Genomic DNA, 16,762 nt, shown 5'->3' with positions numbered 1-16,762 from the left:
GGCTTTTGTTGTTGTTAAATTTGATTTATTACCTGTCATAAACTGGGCTGGACGGCTAGGAGTTACAGTCCAAAACTTCTGAAGGACACTAGGTGGAATGAGACTTCTGTAGAGAATGAGGGAAGCTTCTTGGCCTACCAATGTACAAGAGTAAGACTGATGGTGAGGAAAAGTTGAAAAATAGATTCTCACATGTACTGAACCACGGCTTTGTTTTGTGTTGCAGGAATCCCTCCTCACATAGATACACATTCTGCTTTTGAGGATGAAATCATAGCTCTAAGTTTAGGAGCTGAGGTAATTTGTATATCTTTTTCTGGGTTTTTTGAGTAGAAGCAAGTTGGGTTCCTCCCATCTATTAGGGAGAATGGGGGGCCTGCCTCAGGCAGCAGATGCTGAGGGATGGGGAGATGAAAAAAGTGTGCGTTTACTGTAGTTTTGCACCACAGCTGAACTGAGCCCAGTATGCAGTCTCCTTTGACAATACTGCCAAGCTTGCTTGTAGTTCACTCATGCCTTAACTTGCTTGGGGTGAGGAACTAAGCTCTGTGCCCTGTCCAAGTTTTCAGTGTTGCTTTCAGGACAACAAAAGTATTTCTATGTTCTGAGTGCTTGTAATTTCATGTTATGGGGAAAAAAACACCTCCTGGTCTTAAAAATAAGTTGCCTAGAGGACTGAGACAGAAATGGCCATCTCTTTTCTTCACCCTGAAGCTATTTAGCTACACCTGTTGAATTTTTAAAAAAAATATGAGGTGAGGATTTCTTAGAAGTAGCTGTGCCGCCGGTGGAATTCTTGCAGGGAGCTTTGCCTGAAAATCCTTTGTGAATAAAAAATAATAATATTTAATCCCTCTGTTTCATAGGCTATTTTTGAGATGTACTGGCCTTGAAGTACTTTTGTCTGTCTTGGTCCATCCTGATCCAGGAACTAATGGATGCTTCTTATCTTCCATTGTCAGTTATGAAAGCTGACATTGGTGTACAGAAGCCTTTTCTTAAGAAGAGACAACAAAAGCAGAGGCGGGGGGTTGAGCAGGAAGGACATCTGTGCGTTTCTGAGATTGTGTTATTCATATGCTACAGCTAAGCTCTTTAAAGCGGAGTGCTCTAAATGAAGTGGGTCTGTCAGCTGATTGCATATTGCTGAAACCTTTAATGGGGGTTCAAAACATGGGAAGCAGCAACTCTTCGTTCATCTAGCCCATTTATTATCTACACTGATCCTTGTCTGCACTCTACAATACATTTAAAGCAGTATCATCCCGTTTTAAACAGTCACGGATTCTACCAAAAGAATCCTGGGATGTGTAGTTTGTTAAGGGTGCTGAGAGTTGTTGGGAGGCTCCTAATAATAATAATAATAATAATAATAATAATAATAATAATTTATTATTTGTACCCTGCACATCTGGCTGGGTTTCCCTAGCCACTCTGGGCGGCTTCCAACAAAGATTAAAAATACATTAAAATGTCACACATAAAAAACTTCCCTAAACAGGGCTGCCTTCAGATGTCTTCTAAATGTCAGATAGTTGTTTATCTCTTTGACATCTGATGGGAGGGTGTTCCACAGGGCAGGCGCCACTACCGAGAAGGCCCTCTGCCTGGTTCCCTGTAGCTTTGCTTCTCGCAATGAGGGAACCTAGAGCCTTCAGTGAGCTAGAATATCCAGAATTCTCTGGGAAGAGAGATTGATTGTTAAAACTCACTCAGCATTGTAGCTCCTCACAACTTTCAAGACCCTCAATAAACTGAAGTTCCCAGGGTTCTTGGGGGGGGGTAGCCATGACTCCTTAAAAGGTTATGATACAGCTTTAGAGGTATATTGCAGGTGAGGCCTAGGTTCTCAGGCAGAGGCCTTTGCCATCACCTGACCCTTTCTTAACTGAAGATGCCAGGGATTACGCCTGATGCACAAGCACAGTTTGAGACTGCTTGGGAAACATCCGGGAGAGGATGAGCATTAGAGAGGGTGGAAGGCAGGGGACATCTGTCCTGGCAACTGCTCTATAGGGGCAAGGCCTGTTGGGAAGAGTTGCATGCTGTTTCCTTGAACACAGAGTCAACTTCACTGACAACAGAGCCCTGTGTCTTTCGTGCTGACCTGTGTCTGACTCCAAGCTCTGACAGGAGTGTTTCCTGCCTGAAACCCCAGAAAGTGGCTTCTAGTCAGTGTAGACAATGCCAGTGGTCAGACTTTCTATGTTCCTATAACTGCTTGCAGACTTATTTCACAGCAGTTTTGATCGCTTAAGAAAGGCAAAAGTTGGGAATTGGGCTTCGTAAACAGAGCTTGATTGGGGCGGTCTGCTTCTTCTGCCCAGTTCACATAGCAAGAATTTGGGGAAGTGGCAGAGACACAGGCCAGCTGCTAAACTGAGGATGGCAGGACGGGTCTTTGTTTCAGTGCTGAGATAACCTTGTAAGTTCCACCCAAACGCAGCCATGTGTCCGGCAGTAAAGTAAAAACAGAATTCATGGGTGGGGTTTTTTTTTTTTAAGAGAGAGCCAGCATCCACATTCTTTGCTTGGAAAAGTAACTGTGAGAGATGAATCTCTTCAACAAAATGCCCTAAAGCTCCTGCTCCGTCCAGGTCTTTGATGCCATTTTGTAACAGAATATTAATTCCCTGCTTTGGTGAAGGCAGCTGCAACAGCCCAGTCATTGCCTGATGGATCAGTTCCTGCTGTGGCAGCCTTTGCCTCTGGCAACATCCATGTTCCTGGCGATTCTGTAATATGTTTTGTACATTGGTGCATTCCTTGTAAAACATCCGGCATAGAGTGCTGTGTGATTGTAAAGGTCTTTACAGATTAAAAAGCTGTGTAACTGGTGATTAGTAGCAGCCGGAGTAGCAAATGAAGTAGTGAGCTGGCGAGGGTTGTGTGTGTTTACATCTTGGTCTCCTAGGTGCCAGAGGTGGAGTTGGTGCTGGCTTGGCAGCAGATTTGCTCCAGCCGCCTTCCCTGAAGAAGGAGGTCCCTGTGCGATGGGGCAGGGGCCAGAGGAGAATCTGAGGCAGAGGGGCATACTTGGAAGGGAGGTAGTGGGAGGCAGTCCTGAGAGTTTGCCTGAGCCTCCTTTGGAGGGTAGAATTCCACCCCCCTAAACTGCTGCAGTCCTCCCTGGGATCAGACATTTCTAAGAGTTTGTAATCTGTAACCTCTACCATGGTGGGTCCTCCAGGTCTAACTCCCTGAGCTCCTTCTCCTCCGAGTCTGACTACTCACATGACATTTCAGTGGGAACTCCTGACAATCGCCTTCATTTGGGGTTCCCTTACTTCCCGTTTCCATAATAGCATTCATCGTATTCATGAAATTTGTCCTGTGTATATCAAAATTACACCAAGTTTGCTGATACCACTCTCTTGTACATGGGTGGTTCCAGGAAGTGGGTGGTGCTGTGGTCTAAACCACTGAGCCTCTTGGACTTGCTGATCAGAAGGTTGGCAGTTCGAAGCCTGCGATGGGGTGAGCTCCCGTTGCTCAGTCCCAGCTCCTGCCAACCTAGCAGTTTGAAAGCATATCAGTGCAAGTAGATAAATAGGTACCACTGTGGTGGAAAGGTAAAAGCGCTCTGGTTTCTGTCACGGTGTCCCATTGTGCCAGAAGTGGTTTAGTCATGACCTGGAAAGCTGTCTGCAGACAAAAGTCAGCTCCCTCAGCCTGAAAGCAAGATGAGCGTCGCACCCCATAGCCATCTTTGACTGGACTTAACTGTCCAGGGGTCCTTTACCTTTTGTTATTTTTATTTTTACATGGGTGGTTCTGTTTTGGCTTCATAAGCGACAACCCTAAATATTTGAAGAAGAGGAAATGAGATAATAGTAATTATTATTAATCGGAACATCACCGAACAATTGGATACATCCTTTGATTCACATCCCCACCTGAAATTATGTGTGACTGTAAGTCAACTGTAAGCAGATACTCTGTAGGAAACCATCTTAGCCCATCCTTTAAAATATATTTGCTCTACTTAAAAAAATGATAATCCCAGGCCTTCTTCATTTTGCAAGTAATTTATTACCCTTTTTAAAATCCTTCTGTTGCATCTTGCATTGAATTTGCATTCATAATTAAGAAAATCAAGTAATAAAAACTGGTGAATAGATCGTACTTTCCAAAAGGTTAAAAAAAACAAAACCATGTACATAATGTCTAAAATTCCACTTGATTTTTCGGCAGTTCAGGTTTTTAACCAGACCTCCAACCATGAAGGCAAATGAGCACTTTGAAAGTTTATTGCGGTTTATCGCATTACTGTGAAGTGGAGAAGTGCAATTATTCTCCTGTCGCAGACAGAAAACACTGTGGCTAAACACCTTTTGAGAACTCTGTAGAAAGGTAGGGTATTATAGCTAGGGTTGTGTAGGTGGTGATTATGATACAACCAGAAAACATAATAAAAAGGGAGAATGCAGCATTAAAGAAAAATCCGCTTTAAACCAGTGGTTTTAAAGCTTCCTTTCTCAAAGAAAACCTTTGCACATTGATTTATCTGCTGAGGAATCTGTCTGCCTGTGGGTGTTTGTGTAGGAACCTTCCTGGGGCTTGTCCAAGAGGTGTAGAGTTCAGGGGGCTACTTACACATCACACACACACACACACACACACACACGCGCGAAATGCACCAGCAAAAACAGGTCAAAAGATATGGCAAATGTTAGCATATAATTTGCATATGCAACTTTATGTGTATAGATGCGAGTTCAGAAATACTTTCTAGAGTTTAAATAGAAATGCAGTACATTTCATCATAGTGGGAAAGACTTTGACCAGATAACCTGTGGTCTGATGCTCGATGGGAAATTCCAAGGCCTCTGTTTTCCTTTGTTATGGTTCTTTATCCCTGTACTAGACTTGGACCAGCCAACCCTTCAGATAAGAGAACTGTCCTCTATAAAGTAGGATACATGACCACTCTGGGCACAGTCCATTTAAATGGGGTGCTGGCCAGGTCTGTTCAGGTTGATCACTGCTCTGTGATCAAACAGACTATGCTGGCTGTAGGATTTTGGGAACCCTCAGCCAAGATACGCTTGGTCTATCCCCTTACCTGAGACAGGTGTGGCATGCAACCTGAGATTTATCTCAGGCTGCCTTCGATGTTCTTGGTGCTCCAGGAAAAGGAACAATGGTGGAACTACAGTGGTACCTTGGGTTACATACGCTTCAGGTACATACACTTCAGGTTACAGACTCTGCTAACCCAGAAATAGTGCTTCAGGTTAAGAACTTTGCTTCAGGATGAGAACAGAAATCGTGCTCCGGGGGCGCAGCAGCAGCGGGAGACCCCATTAGCTAAAGTGGTGCTTCAGGTTAAGAACAGTTTCAGGTTAAGTACGGACCTCTGGAACGAATTAAGTACTTAACCCAAGGTACCACTGTATTTGATCAGGGGAGCATTTTTCAGTCTTGGGTAATGACTAAAATAGTGGGATTTCTGGTCACAGAATACAGGTATCTTTAAGTTCCAAATTCAGATTCCTACCTAGAAATACTCAAATGATTGTAGCTATTCCTACATGGAGCTAACACAATAGGTTGGTTGTGATAAATACAATTGTAACCCTCATTTTCTTTCTGCACATCAGAGACTTGGGATTCCTCTGCTCCCAGGACGCTATAGTAATTTCTTTGCCTAGGATAGCTCAGTTGGTAGACCATGAGACTCTTAATTTCAGGGTTGTGGGCTTGAGCCCCACATTGGGCATTGCCGGGGTTAGGCTAGATGGTCCTTGTAGTCCCTTCCAACTCTACATTTCTATGATTCTACTGTCAAATTGCTCTGTCTTAAGGGTAAAAGTAAAGGGACCCCTGACCATTAGGTCCAGTCGTGGCCGACTCTGGGGTTGCGGCGCTCATCTCGCTTTATTGGCCGAGGGAGCCGGCGTACAGCTTCCGAGTCATGTGGCCAGCATGACTAAGCCGCTTCTGGTGAACCAGAGCAGCGCACAGAAACGCCGTTTACCTTCCCACTGGAGCGGTACCTATTTATCTACTTGCACTTTGACGTGCTTTCGAACTGCTAGGTTGGCAGGAGCAGGGACCGAGCAACGAGAGCTCACCCCGTCACGGGGATTCGAACCGCCGACCTTCTGATCGGCAAGTCCTAGGCTCTGTGGTTTAACCCACAGCGCCACCTGCGTCCCTTGTTCTGTCTTACTGTCAGTTAAATAAGCAGCAGCCTCCTGATTTATGTGTTCCTGATAAAACAAATGCTTGTGTTGCAGCTCACAAGCAATTGCGTACGTGCTGCTTCCCCCAAGGAAATAACCTATTTGCTTGGAAAATGCAAAGCGGCAGACCTGCAAAATGGCCTTTTCTTAAGCTGCCTGGTTAGGTGTGACTGCTGTATTCATGGCTTCCGGATGGTGTCTCTAGAGATGCACAAACTGCCTGCATGCCTGCTTTGTTGGGGGAGCATTGCTTCAACTCAGGCTCAGCTTCTGTCAAGCTCTAAACAGATTTCAGTGGCGTGAGCCCGCGGAAAGAGTCGGGGTCCCATTTTGCAAACTGCCAAAGTAGATGTGACAGATGAAGCTACGTTTTGTAGAGCTAAGCATCCTTAGGGACAAGGCTCTCATTTTTTGTTTGTAAAAAAGGTGTTTTTGAGAGGAATTGAACCCTGATCCCTCCTTGCCTTTCTCTCTGCACCATCACAGGTACTCCCACCCCCAAACCCTTCTTGCAACCAAGCAAAATCCCCTTCCCAGACAGGGTCCCCCTAGATAAGTATCTGCCTTGTATGCACAGCCACTAGATCACTTAGGAGCATGGGAAGCTGTCTCACAGCAGGCCAAACAGTTTGTATGTCTAGCTTAGTTTTGTCTGTTCTTGCAAGAAGTGCCTCTCCAGGGTCCACGGCACAGAAAGGACTTTTTCATCCTCTGTTCCCTGCTTGAGACAAAAGCTTCCAACTTTGTGATTTTGTACAAAAGCTTCCAACTTTTGTAATTCTGTACCAGTCTCTCCCAGGGGGCTTCTCAAGGCTCCTTACAGGGCTTTTCAGCAACTAGTTTCCACTGATGCAAAAGGCTCAGCGAGGGGCGAATGTGGCCTCACAATGAGAGCACACTTCAGACCAGCATATGGATCCCTGTATTCTCTCTCCCCTTTTTAAAAATAAAAATTAGACAGGCTATTCTGTTAAGACACTTGCCCTAGTTTATTTCTTTTGTCTCTGGCTTCTTTATAGTCCCACATTTCTCTCAAAGACTCATCCCGCAAATCTTACATCCTGCTGTTGGTTCTTCCATATATATATGTATATAAATGTGTATATATATATATGTGTGTGTGTGTGTGTGTTTATATATTTGTATATTATGTATGTGTGTGTATATATGTATATGTATATGTATATATGTATACATATATATATACCGTATATATTTATATCTGTATGTCTATGTATGTATGTATTGCAAGGCTCCTGGAAAGGTGTGGTTTTAGCTTTCATTCTGATTCTTCAAAAGGAACCCCACACTGTAAAATTCCTCAGCTCATCAGCCTCACACACAAATACATACCTGCCTCCATCTTCCTATGGCGATGCCTGTTTCTAAGCGAGCTTCTCTCTAAAAGCCAAGGTTAAACCTACAGGCAGCCAGTGAGAAGGGTGGCACAGACTAGTATCTGTGTAATGAATGAGTCGGGTATCTTCACCCAAAGAGACAAAAATATAATATGGCTGTTTATACAGTGGTACCTCAGGTTAAGTACTTAATTCGTTCCGGAGGTCCGTTCTTAACCTGAAACTGTTCTTAACCTGAAGCACCACTTTAGCTAATGGGGCCTCCCGCTGCTGCGCCGCCGGAGCACAATATCTGTTCTCATCCTGAAGCAAAGTTCTTAACCTGAAGCACTATTTCTGGGTTAGTTGAGTCTGTAACCTGAAGCGTATGTAACCTGAAGTGTATGTAACCCGAAGCACCACTGTATATTTCATAAAATGTTGATTGTAAAAAACCCTCAAAGAACCACCGTTCTTAAAGCTGTTACTCTTGAAGGGCTCTGCGTTGATGGATACCTGCATGTTCAATGAGACACAGATACTTGCTCTTTGTAGGAAGCATAGGTACTCATAGGGGCTGAGGTCTTTTTGTCCCCTCCATAAAATATTTGAGGGGGCCACCCCCACCCCCCGTTAATGGACATTGTCATTCAAATGGTGTGAGGGTGCCACATCATGTGACCGATTATGCAGGGTGGGGAATAAAAAAATATTTTATTCAAGTTGGCACTCTGGTAGAAGGATTCTCATTGGGTGTTTTGTACTATTATAAAAAAAAATCCTGAAAATTGCAGAGTGAGTTAAGCTCTTTTTTTTTTTAATGCAAAGTGGCAGAATTACATTTCTGTTGACTTTGCCACATCATTTTTCATTTTTTGCCGCAGGGTAATCACAGCCGCAGCAAAATCCAGAAAATGCTACTTCTGCTTAAATTGTGTCTCCATGGGGGAATCACTGTCCATCTTTCAAACGCCTTCAATTGTCCATTTACTGCAAGGCGAGAATGATTGGGAGCAGTATGCTTCTGAATTCCAGCTGCTGGAAACCTCAGGAGGAGAGGGAGGAGAGAGTGTTGCTGCAAATTTAAAGTCTGTCTTGCGTGATCCTCCCTGTAGGCATCTAGTTGGTTACTGTGATAACAGGATGCCAGACTAGATGGGCCACTGGGCTGATCCAGCAGGGCCCTTATGTCCTTACTGTCTGTTATCAGGCTCAGCCCTTCTGTACTTTCGCTAATCAATACAAGTACTTGTCAGATTGTAGTGAAATCCCATACACTTCCGCCAGAAGTAAACCCCATTGAAGTCGGTGAAGCAGATGGATGTCTCCTTCCCAAGGTACATAACCAGAGCAACTATTTCCAGGTTAATTGGCCAGCGTTTTCTCGACTTCCTGTTTTGTTTTTGTCGTGTATCTCCTTTTTTTAATCTCATCATTACTACAGGACAACGGATCCTGCTGTGGAATTGCTTTAACACAGCAGTGGCTAATCTGTTGCCCTCCTGATGTTGTGGGACTCTCAACATCCCAAACCGCCCTGGCCAATAATCAGGGATATTGGGAGTTGTGGTCCACCAACACCTGATGTCATGGACTGGCCGGATGCAGAGGAGTGGTGGGAGGCATCAAACTGGGGAACCCACAGGGGAAGGAGGCTCAGACTGGTGATGGAATGACAATGAATAGTCTGATGAAGAAGAGGGAACAGACCGGGAGGAAGGAGGTGTTGGAAGCTGAAGAGGTGACAGGGTTTAGTGAGCAGGGAGAGTCTGTGGCAGAGAGAAGCCCAGAAGCAGAGGCAGAAGAGGAGAGGGAACAGGAGACAGAGATGAGTCAGGCTGCTGAAGAATCCAGGGAGTCTCCCCCTCCTCCTGCGACCAGCCCCTGTCTCCCCTGTTATTCCAGAACACGCAGAGAAATTATGAGGGTGGAGCAGGGCAAAGACAAAGAGGCAAGAGGCAAGATGAAGGAGCCTCAGATTGCCTAGGAAGAAACTGGGAGAGGAGCCTTAGGCAGCAGTTGCAACTGCCTCATTGGGCCAAGACCTACTGAGAAGAGTTGTTGTGATCACTAGGCCTGCACTGTTTTGTTTCTTTGAATAAAGAGCTAAGTCCACTGACACCAGGTGTTTTACCGCTGACCTATGCCTGACACCTGGAGGGCCAAAGGTTAGCCACCGCTGTTCTGACAGAGAGCTTTTTGTAATATTAGGCGGTGAGATAACAATCTTCTTATTAAATACCACCCACTATGTGTAACGTACATATGCTGCAAGGATCTTGCAGCAAGCTCCATCGTTCGGAGAAGGCCGGGAGTGAGAAGGAAGGGGGAATCCCACCGATATTGAGGAGAGTGCTCTTGTGCTCAGCTCCTGCTTGCAAGTATCCCACAGGAACCTGGTTGGCCATTGTGAGACTAGGATGCTGGACGGAATGGGCCATTGGCCTTATCCAGCAGGCTCTCCTTATGTTCTTATTTATGTTGAGATGTTTTTCCTCACACACATTAATACTCTGCCTCCCCTTCCCCCGGTTTTGCCATTGCCTCTGTTGGTGCAGGTTTACAAGAAGACTCCAGGCTCTTTTTGACCAAGGCCTCTACTGAGGTAGGAGAATGCAGGTCTGAGTTGCTAGGCAACCACCGTTGTTTCTAGAGAATAGGATGGTGGCAGAAGTTGCCTAGCAACCGCCATGCAGTTTTTCTCCCTTTCATCCTAGGCTTGTGTCTGACCGTACTATCTTAGTGCTCCATTTTGTGCCTTCAGGGCTGGGACTGAGGGGCAGTTTCCTAGGTTACATGGCCTCTAAATTGAAAAGTTGGGCTGTTGGCATGCATCTGCCCTCCCCCCTCCCCATTTGCCTCTCCTTTATTATATTATATTTGACATTTTAAACCTGTGTTATCCTCATCCCTATTCTTACTGTTCCCTTTCTGCTGCATTCTTAATATGAATTATAAAGGGTTTCAGTATCTGTTTTCCTTAATTACGCAGGTCAGCATTTATATCTCTCTCTCCCTCCCTTAAACCCTTAAGGAGTTGCAAGCGCACTAGGACTTAACCCCCCCCCCCAACTCAATAATAGTTTTAATTTCTGCGAGAGCTCTGCCAGTGGTGGCTACTTAGAACAACAACAAACAAACTTTCAGAGCTATTTTTGGAAGATCAGAGCATGAAATGAACCTGGCTGCAACTGATGCCTGTCAGAAATTAGCAGCAGCTGAGCTGATCTGTGGAGCATTAGAAAGTAGCTGTTGCATTTCAGCAGTCTTCAGCTCAGGGATTGACTAAAAAGGGCTAATTTCATCGAGCCTGTGACGTCATTCCCCCTTTGTTACAAGAGTCTATTTTAAGGCTGTGGCAAATTTTGTCAGAAAAGTTTTCTGCATGCAGATGGAGGCTGTGGAATGATAAAACCAGAAGGAGGCACAATTGGTCTTTCGAGCAGTGAAACAGACTTAAATTGGCAATCACTAGTTCAGCGGTATTGTCGCTCTGGGATGTAAAATGGACTTGGATAATATCTTCAACACAAAAGCCGTAGCCCCGGGGATTTATACTTCCGTTACTATGCCAGGATAAAATGTCCTATATACAGCAGTGTCCTTTTGAGCCCTGAGGGGAGGTTTTAGAACAATACGTCGAATATTTGTAAAAGTAGCAAAGCCACATTTATGTATCTGTATACCAGCGCCTTAGTTTGTCAGATGGAAATTCCAGCCAAAGTATATTCTCGTTGCTTTTGCTTTTGATGCGGTATAATATCCCTTTATATCTGCCCGAGAAAGGAAAGGAATGTTGAGCCCACAGGGTGACATGGGCACTATCTTACAACATTTAGGGCATCTCCCCTGTGGGATGTGCAAGTTATTCTTCGGCATGGGCAGTGCCGAGTGCGAATGCTGTTTTGCCAAGCGCTAACTACAAGTGTGTACATGTGTACCCACAGAGAGGTGGGGGAGCAAGGTGCACAATCCCAAGCACTGATTTGGATCTTTAAAAGCCCTTAACAAGCTTGGGTTGGACATACCTCTAGAGACCTCTTAGTAACACTGGCTGCTAAAAAGCAACTGGGGACATCATTTGGATCGTACCACCTGTTGCAACAAACGTGAAGAGCAGCGATAACACAACTGCGAACTTCCTTTCCTTAGAGGCCTGTTAACAATCAAACAACGAATTCCTTCTGTAGGATGTTCTTCTTTGTAGTGGCAGCTCCAGGATTTTTGAGTGCGGGGCTTGTTAGGAAGTCGTTCTGCAAAGAAACAGAAAAAGGTGTTTGTAGCTTTAAAGAAGTTTTCTTTAATAGTGAGGAGTGACAATCTAGGCTGATTGGTTACAGCTGGGGATGAAAATAAAAGAGGAAGCTGCAGGTTGCACTTGCTTGCAGGAGGAAAGAGTATCCACACGCTGTGGTGGAAAGATGTATGTAAATATTTTGTATATAGTCGCTTGTGAACCAGCCAAGAAATAAAGTAACTCTTGACTGAGTATTTTGCACAAGTCTTATAGTCTCTTGTCATCTGCCACCAGGAAGAAACTCTGCTACAAGCTGTTTAAAGCAGTTTTCTAGAGGAGCCACCACACCAGCAGCAAGCGCAATAGAAGTGTGTGGGCGGCAACCTCCAATAGGGCTTGGGCAAGGTGCAGTCTGTCAGGAGTTCAGCCTACACTTGAGTAGGACCCTGGCAGAGACACATGCCCAACTGGCATGTTCTCTTCCTCCTGCTCAATCGTTCGGGAGCTTCAAAAGCTTTCTTCAGCCCAAACATCACAGCGACCGATGCCAACCGACACCGGCACACTTAGGGATCCGCAGAGTCTTCACAGCTTTGCATGACAGACCTCAGCAACTCAGCACTTTGGCTAATCTACTTTATTTACATATAAATACACATGGAGCACTGCAACATGGCTCCCTCTCTCTCTAGCATCAGACAGCAAAGAGAAAAAAGAACAAAGGGCAATAGTTCCACTTCCCAGAACACAGTAACACAAACATCCTGTCTCTGTCACTTTCCACTCTGTGGAGTCAAAACATATACCGTCATGTGAAAGACAACAATCCCATGACTGCAATCATGGCACAGGAAGTCTTTGCTGTCTCTGCAATCTGTTCACTCGACCAGTCCACCAGGCAAATGGAGGGTGTTGCTGTATCTCCTTTCTCTTGTCATTGCTTGCATCTTTAAAGAGGCCTGGTGAGCAGGTCATAAGAGCAAGGGCCAGAGAGAGGCCCTTTCGCATGAATGAGCATAGCCGTATACTCTGTGGTGCCTACCATTGATGCCAACTTTGCTTCAAGGGCCAGGATTGAGCAGGTGTGGCATAGCTTATTAACCTGAGGAGTTGTGTGCGTTGTTTTGATTGCTGCTACATGTCCCCATGACCCGGAAGTTGTACGTTGGCTCCCTCGGCCAATAAAGCGAGATGAGTGCCGCAACCCCAGAGTCGGCCACGACTGGACCTAATGGTCAGGGGTCCTTTACCTGTCCCCAACCTGCTGAGGAGTGATACGAAAGGTTTCATCTACCTATTTCGAGTCAATTATATATCTTTTATTTTGCATATAAAATAGAATGAAAGTCTTTGAGAATGCGGTATTTCATATGTTTCTGCAAATCCCCATTTTTCTTCATTAGGAGTTAAGCACCACTGTAAGAGCGTTGGAATCTCAGAGAGCAGTTTCCCCAAATGGGTTTTTACAAATCCATTTCAGAAGCAAGCCATGCTGCGTTGAAATTAAATCCACATGTTTCCTATACAATAATGTTGACCGAAGTGATGGCTTTCATTAAGTATGTGGGTCTTCTTGCTAAAGAGTAGTTTTTCTTTAAACATATTCTTGTATTTCAGGCCTGGAGAATCCTCCATAATACTTTCAAACAGGAATTTCAGGGACCCCTATCAGTCTAGGTCCCCCTCCCCCAGCCATGGAAATTCCTGCTTGGAAGCATCTTTCCCCTCATGCTACACCCAAATTCCATCCATAAGGAAAGAAGGAAGGAAAAGAGGGAACATAGCAATTGTGACTTCGTGTGGTTGTTTGGGGGCCGTACAATAATAGATATAATAATAATATAATATAATAATAATTTATTATTTATACCACGCCCATCTGGCTGGGCTTCCCCAGCTACTCTCGGCGGCTTCCAAAATAATATTAAAATACTGTAATACATCAAACATTAAAAGCTTCCCTAAAGAGGGCTGCCTTCAGATGTCTTCTAAAAGTATAAGAAAGTGTTTGCTCTTACGTGGAAGGAGGCCCTCACTGGGACTTAACTCCTGAGCATATGTGCTTAGCTGAAAGGGACATAAAAGTGGAGGGGGGTTTAATAAATTGTTCCCCAAATGTATGTTGGGATTAAGGTGAATCCCAGGTCTGAACAGGTTGAAGTCTGTGATTCTGCATTGACTAGCAATAGCTCTCTGGGCTTTGAACCTGAGCTACAGCTCCTGTGAGCCTCGGAAGGGACATGTGCCTGGGATGGTGCTGCAGGTATGGCGAGGAGGGGGATTAGGTGTGCATATGGTAGATTTGGGGGAGTAGACAGATGCTTTCCCCAGAGCTATGTGCCAGGCACAGTGCAAAACAGAAAACTTACAATGGACACCAACAGTAAAGTAAAACCCCATCGCAAGTAAAACATCGTCTCCAGATGGCTGTGTTTTGTTACAAAGAAATAATTTAAATAAAAGATTTATCTCTCAATCTTTCTCTCTTTTGGGATGCTGACAACGTCACCAATTATCTTTCCTGGGTATGTGAAGGCAGACGAGCTCCTGAGAAATATTTGTGGGCTAGTAACTTTTGTGGACTTATTTCATGCCAGTGTATGTACCTAAAATGATTAGATGGGCATAACAGCTGTATCTGTCTGGGTCTGTACCATGCCTGTACCCCACAGTTACTGAGCTACCAGTAAATTAAGGGTTCAGAAGGGAGGAGAATGGTTGGTGACAGCCATACGGGTTTAGGAGAAGCGCTGGGTTGGGAGTTAGGTTTTGTTATTAAGGAGTAAGTAAATACCCACCTGGGATGTGGGTGGTGCTGTGGGTTAAACCACAGAGCCTAGGGCTTCCCGATCAGAAGGTTGGCGGTTTGAATCCCTGCGACGGGGTGAGCTCCCGTTGCTCAGTACCTGCTCCTGCCAACCTAGCACTTCGAATTGCACGGCAAAGTGCAAGTAGATAAATAGGTACCGCTCTGGCGGGAAGGTAAACGGCGTTTCCGTGCACTGCTCTGGTTTGCCAGAAGCAGCTTAGTCATGCTGGCCACATGACCCGGAAGCTGTACACCGGCTACCTTGGCCAATAAAGTGAGGTGAGCGCTGCAACCCCAGAATCGGTCACGACTGGACCTAATGGTCAAGGGTCCCTTTACCTTTTTTAATACCCACCTACTTCCCTCCACAGAGGTTGAATATGGAAAGCCAAGAGGCTGGCAGGGGGAATGGAATGGGGCAGCTGGAATCCTGAACAGGGCACACTCCATACTGCAACATTTTGTTGCAGGCCCCCCTTGTCAACAAAATCGACAGTTGTGGCCAAGTGGAGCATAAGTACATCCGCTGCTGGGACAAAGAGAAGCAGAAGGACATAATTGTCATGCTCCGCTCGTAAGCACACTGTTCTGACATTCAGAAGAGAATAGTGGACTAGACAGACCTTGCTCTGGATCCGGCAAGGCAGCCCTTATGTTCTGATTCATCCAGAGGGTCTGATCACGTCAGAGGTGGCGGCACTTGCCTGCATCAGTGCTAAATTTATGGGTTCCGGGCATATTCCAATGTAGCGAAATCCTCTCAAAGAGGCAAACAATACAGAGACTAAACAGCATTAAATGCTTCTTGTTCGTAGAAGGAAGGCGGCTGAGGAAACAGTGGGAGCCTTTTGTAAGAAGCTGAGCGTGGGCAGTTGGTGAAATTTAATAAACCAGGCTATGCTGGGAGCCTGGCTTGAATCCTTGGCTTTGTAATCGCACGAGGTGCCCAAGGCCTGCATTACTTGTCCTGGGGGGGATTAAGTTCTCGCTACACCAGTCAGCGTGAGAGAGATCAAGAGGCAATGAAAACTGTTAAACTCTTGGCCTCAGGAGCCAAAAGTTCCCGGCAGCAAACTTTCAGCAGCAAATACTTTGTGGCTTAGGGCAGGCAGACTCTAATCCCAAATAAGCAAATCGATAGGAAGGAGAAGTAGAGGTGCCTTGTGGCCTGGCGATAAGATGGCAAGTTGCCTATTGAAGACATGTGAGGTCAAGTCATTTGTATGTCACCAGGTGGGATTTGCCTGCCTTCCAAATTGACTGGCTGCCAGCTCCTCATCTGTTTTGAAAATTAGGGCAAGGTCTAAATTTGTTTTTAGAGAACCAAAGAGCATGTAGTGGTAGTTGCATCTGTCATGTTGGACTCGAGTTTGGGCCATAGTTTATCCTCATCCTCCAGAAGTTTTACTAATTTCAGTGAGCCTGCTTCGAGTAGGACTTAGTTGGATACAACCCAAACACTTCCCCTCTCCTGGTATCTGAAGAAGAAAGACATCAGCACGTCAGCCGATTTAGATCCCGTTTCCTCTTTCTTGCTCTAATCTACACCGGCTACTGACCCATCTCTTGCTTCGCTCCCATCTGATGGGTGGATGATACACTGGTTTCGATTTGAAAGTTCATTCATACTTGCTGCAGTTCTTACTGCAGAGAAAGGTAACCAGGCAACGGTGTCCCATGTCTTGGTTACCTCCGTATTGCATTATTGCAATGCACTGCACATGAGACTTCCCTCGAGGAGGACTCGGAAGCTCTAGCAAGTGCAGAATGCAGCAGAATGCACTAAGTGTGCTCTCACACTTGCTCGTTCACACTTAGTCATGGTTTAGCTTAGTGTAGTGTACAAATCATGCCAGTATAAGACAGCTTTCTGTGTTCAAGAAGTGTGTAAGAGCAGAGACATCTATCTATCTCTATATCATCTACCTATCTATCTATCTATCTATCTATCTTCTGTCATCGTTGTTGTTGTTTAGTCATTTAGTTGTGTCCGACTCTTCGTGACCCCATGGACCACAGCACGCCAGGCACTCCTGTCTTCCACTGCCTCCCGCAGTTTGGTTAAACTCATGCTGGTAGCTTTGAGAACACTGTCCAACCATCTCGTCCTCTGTCGCCCCCTTCTCCTTGTGCCCTCCATCTTTCCCAACATCAGGGTCTTTTCCAGGGAGTCTTCTCTTCTCATGAGGTG

At 45.3% G+C, this 16,762-nt stretch overlaps 1 protein-coding gene across 5 annotated transcripts in view; it reads left to right on the top strand.

Moving 5' to 3' along the window:
- ALKBH8 (alkB homolog 8, tRNA methyltransferase) overlaps nt 1-16,762 on the top strand; it is a gene marked incomplete at its 5' end in the record, with an annotated part of 61,767 nt that overhangs the window by 26,796 nt on the left and 18,209 nt on the right. For all 5 annotated transcript variants that reach the window (XM_083436386.1, XM_083436389.1, XM_083436385.1 and 2 more), the window contains one exon: nt 227-297. In XM_083436386.1, coding sequence (XP_083292512.1) covers nt 227-297 — 71 coding nt within the window. The remainder of the gene's footprint in view (nt 1-226; nt 298-16,762) is intronic.

The sequence above is a fragment of the Podarcis tiliguerta genome, assembly GCF_965153285.1.
Source record: "Podarcis tiliguerta genome assembly, chromosome: 4".
Lineage (NCBI taxonomy): Eukaryota > Metazoa > Chordata > Lepidosauria > Squamata > Lacertidae > Podarcis > Podarcis tiliguerta.
The sequence above is the reverse complement of the archived record's forward strand: the minus strand, read 5'-3'. Positions and strand labels throughout refer to the sequence as shown.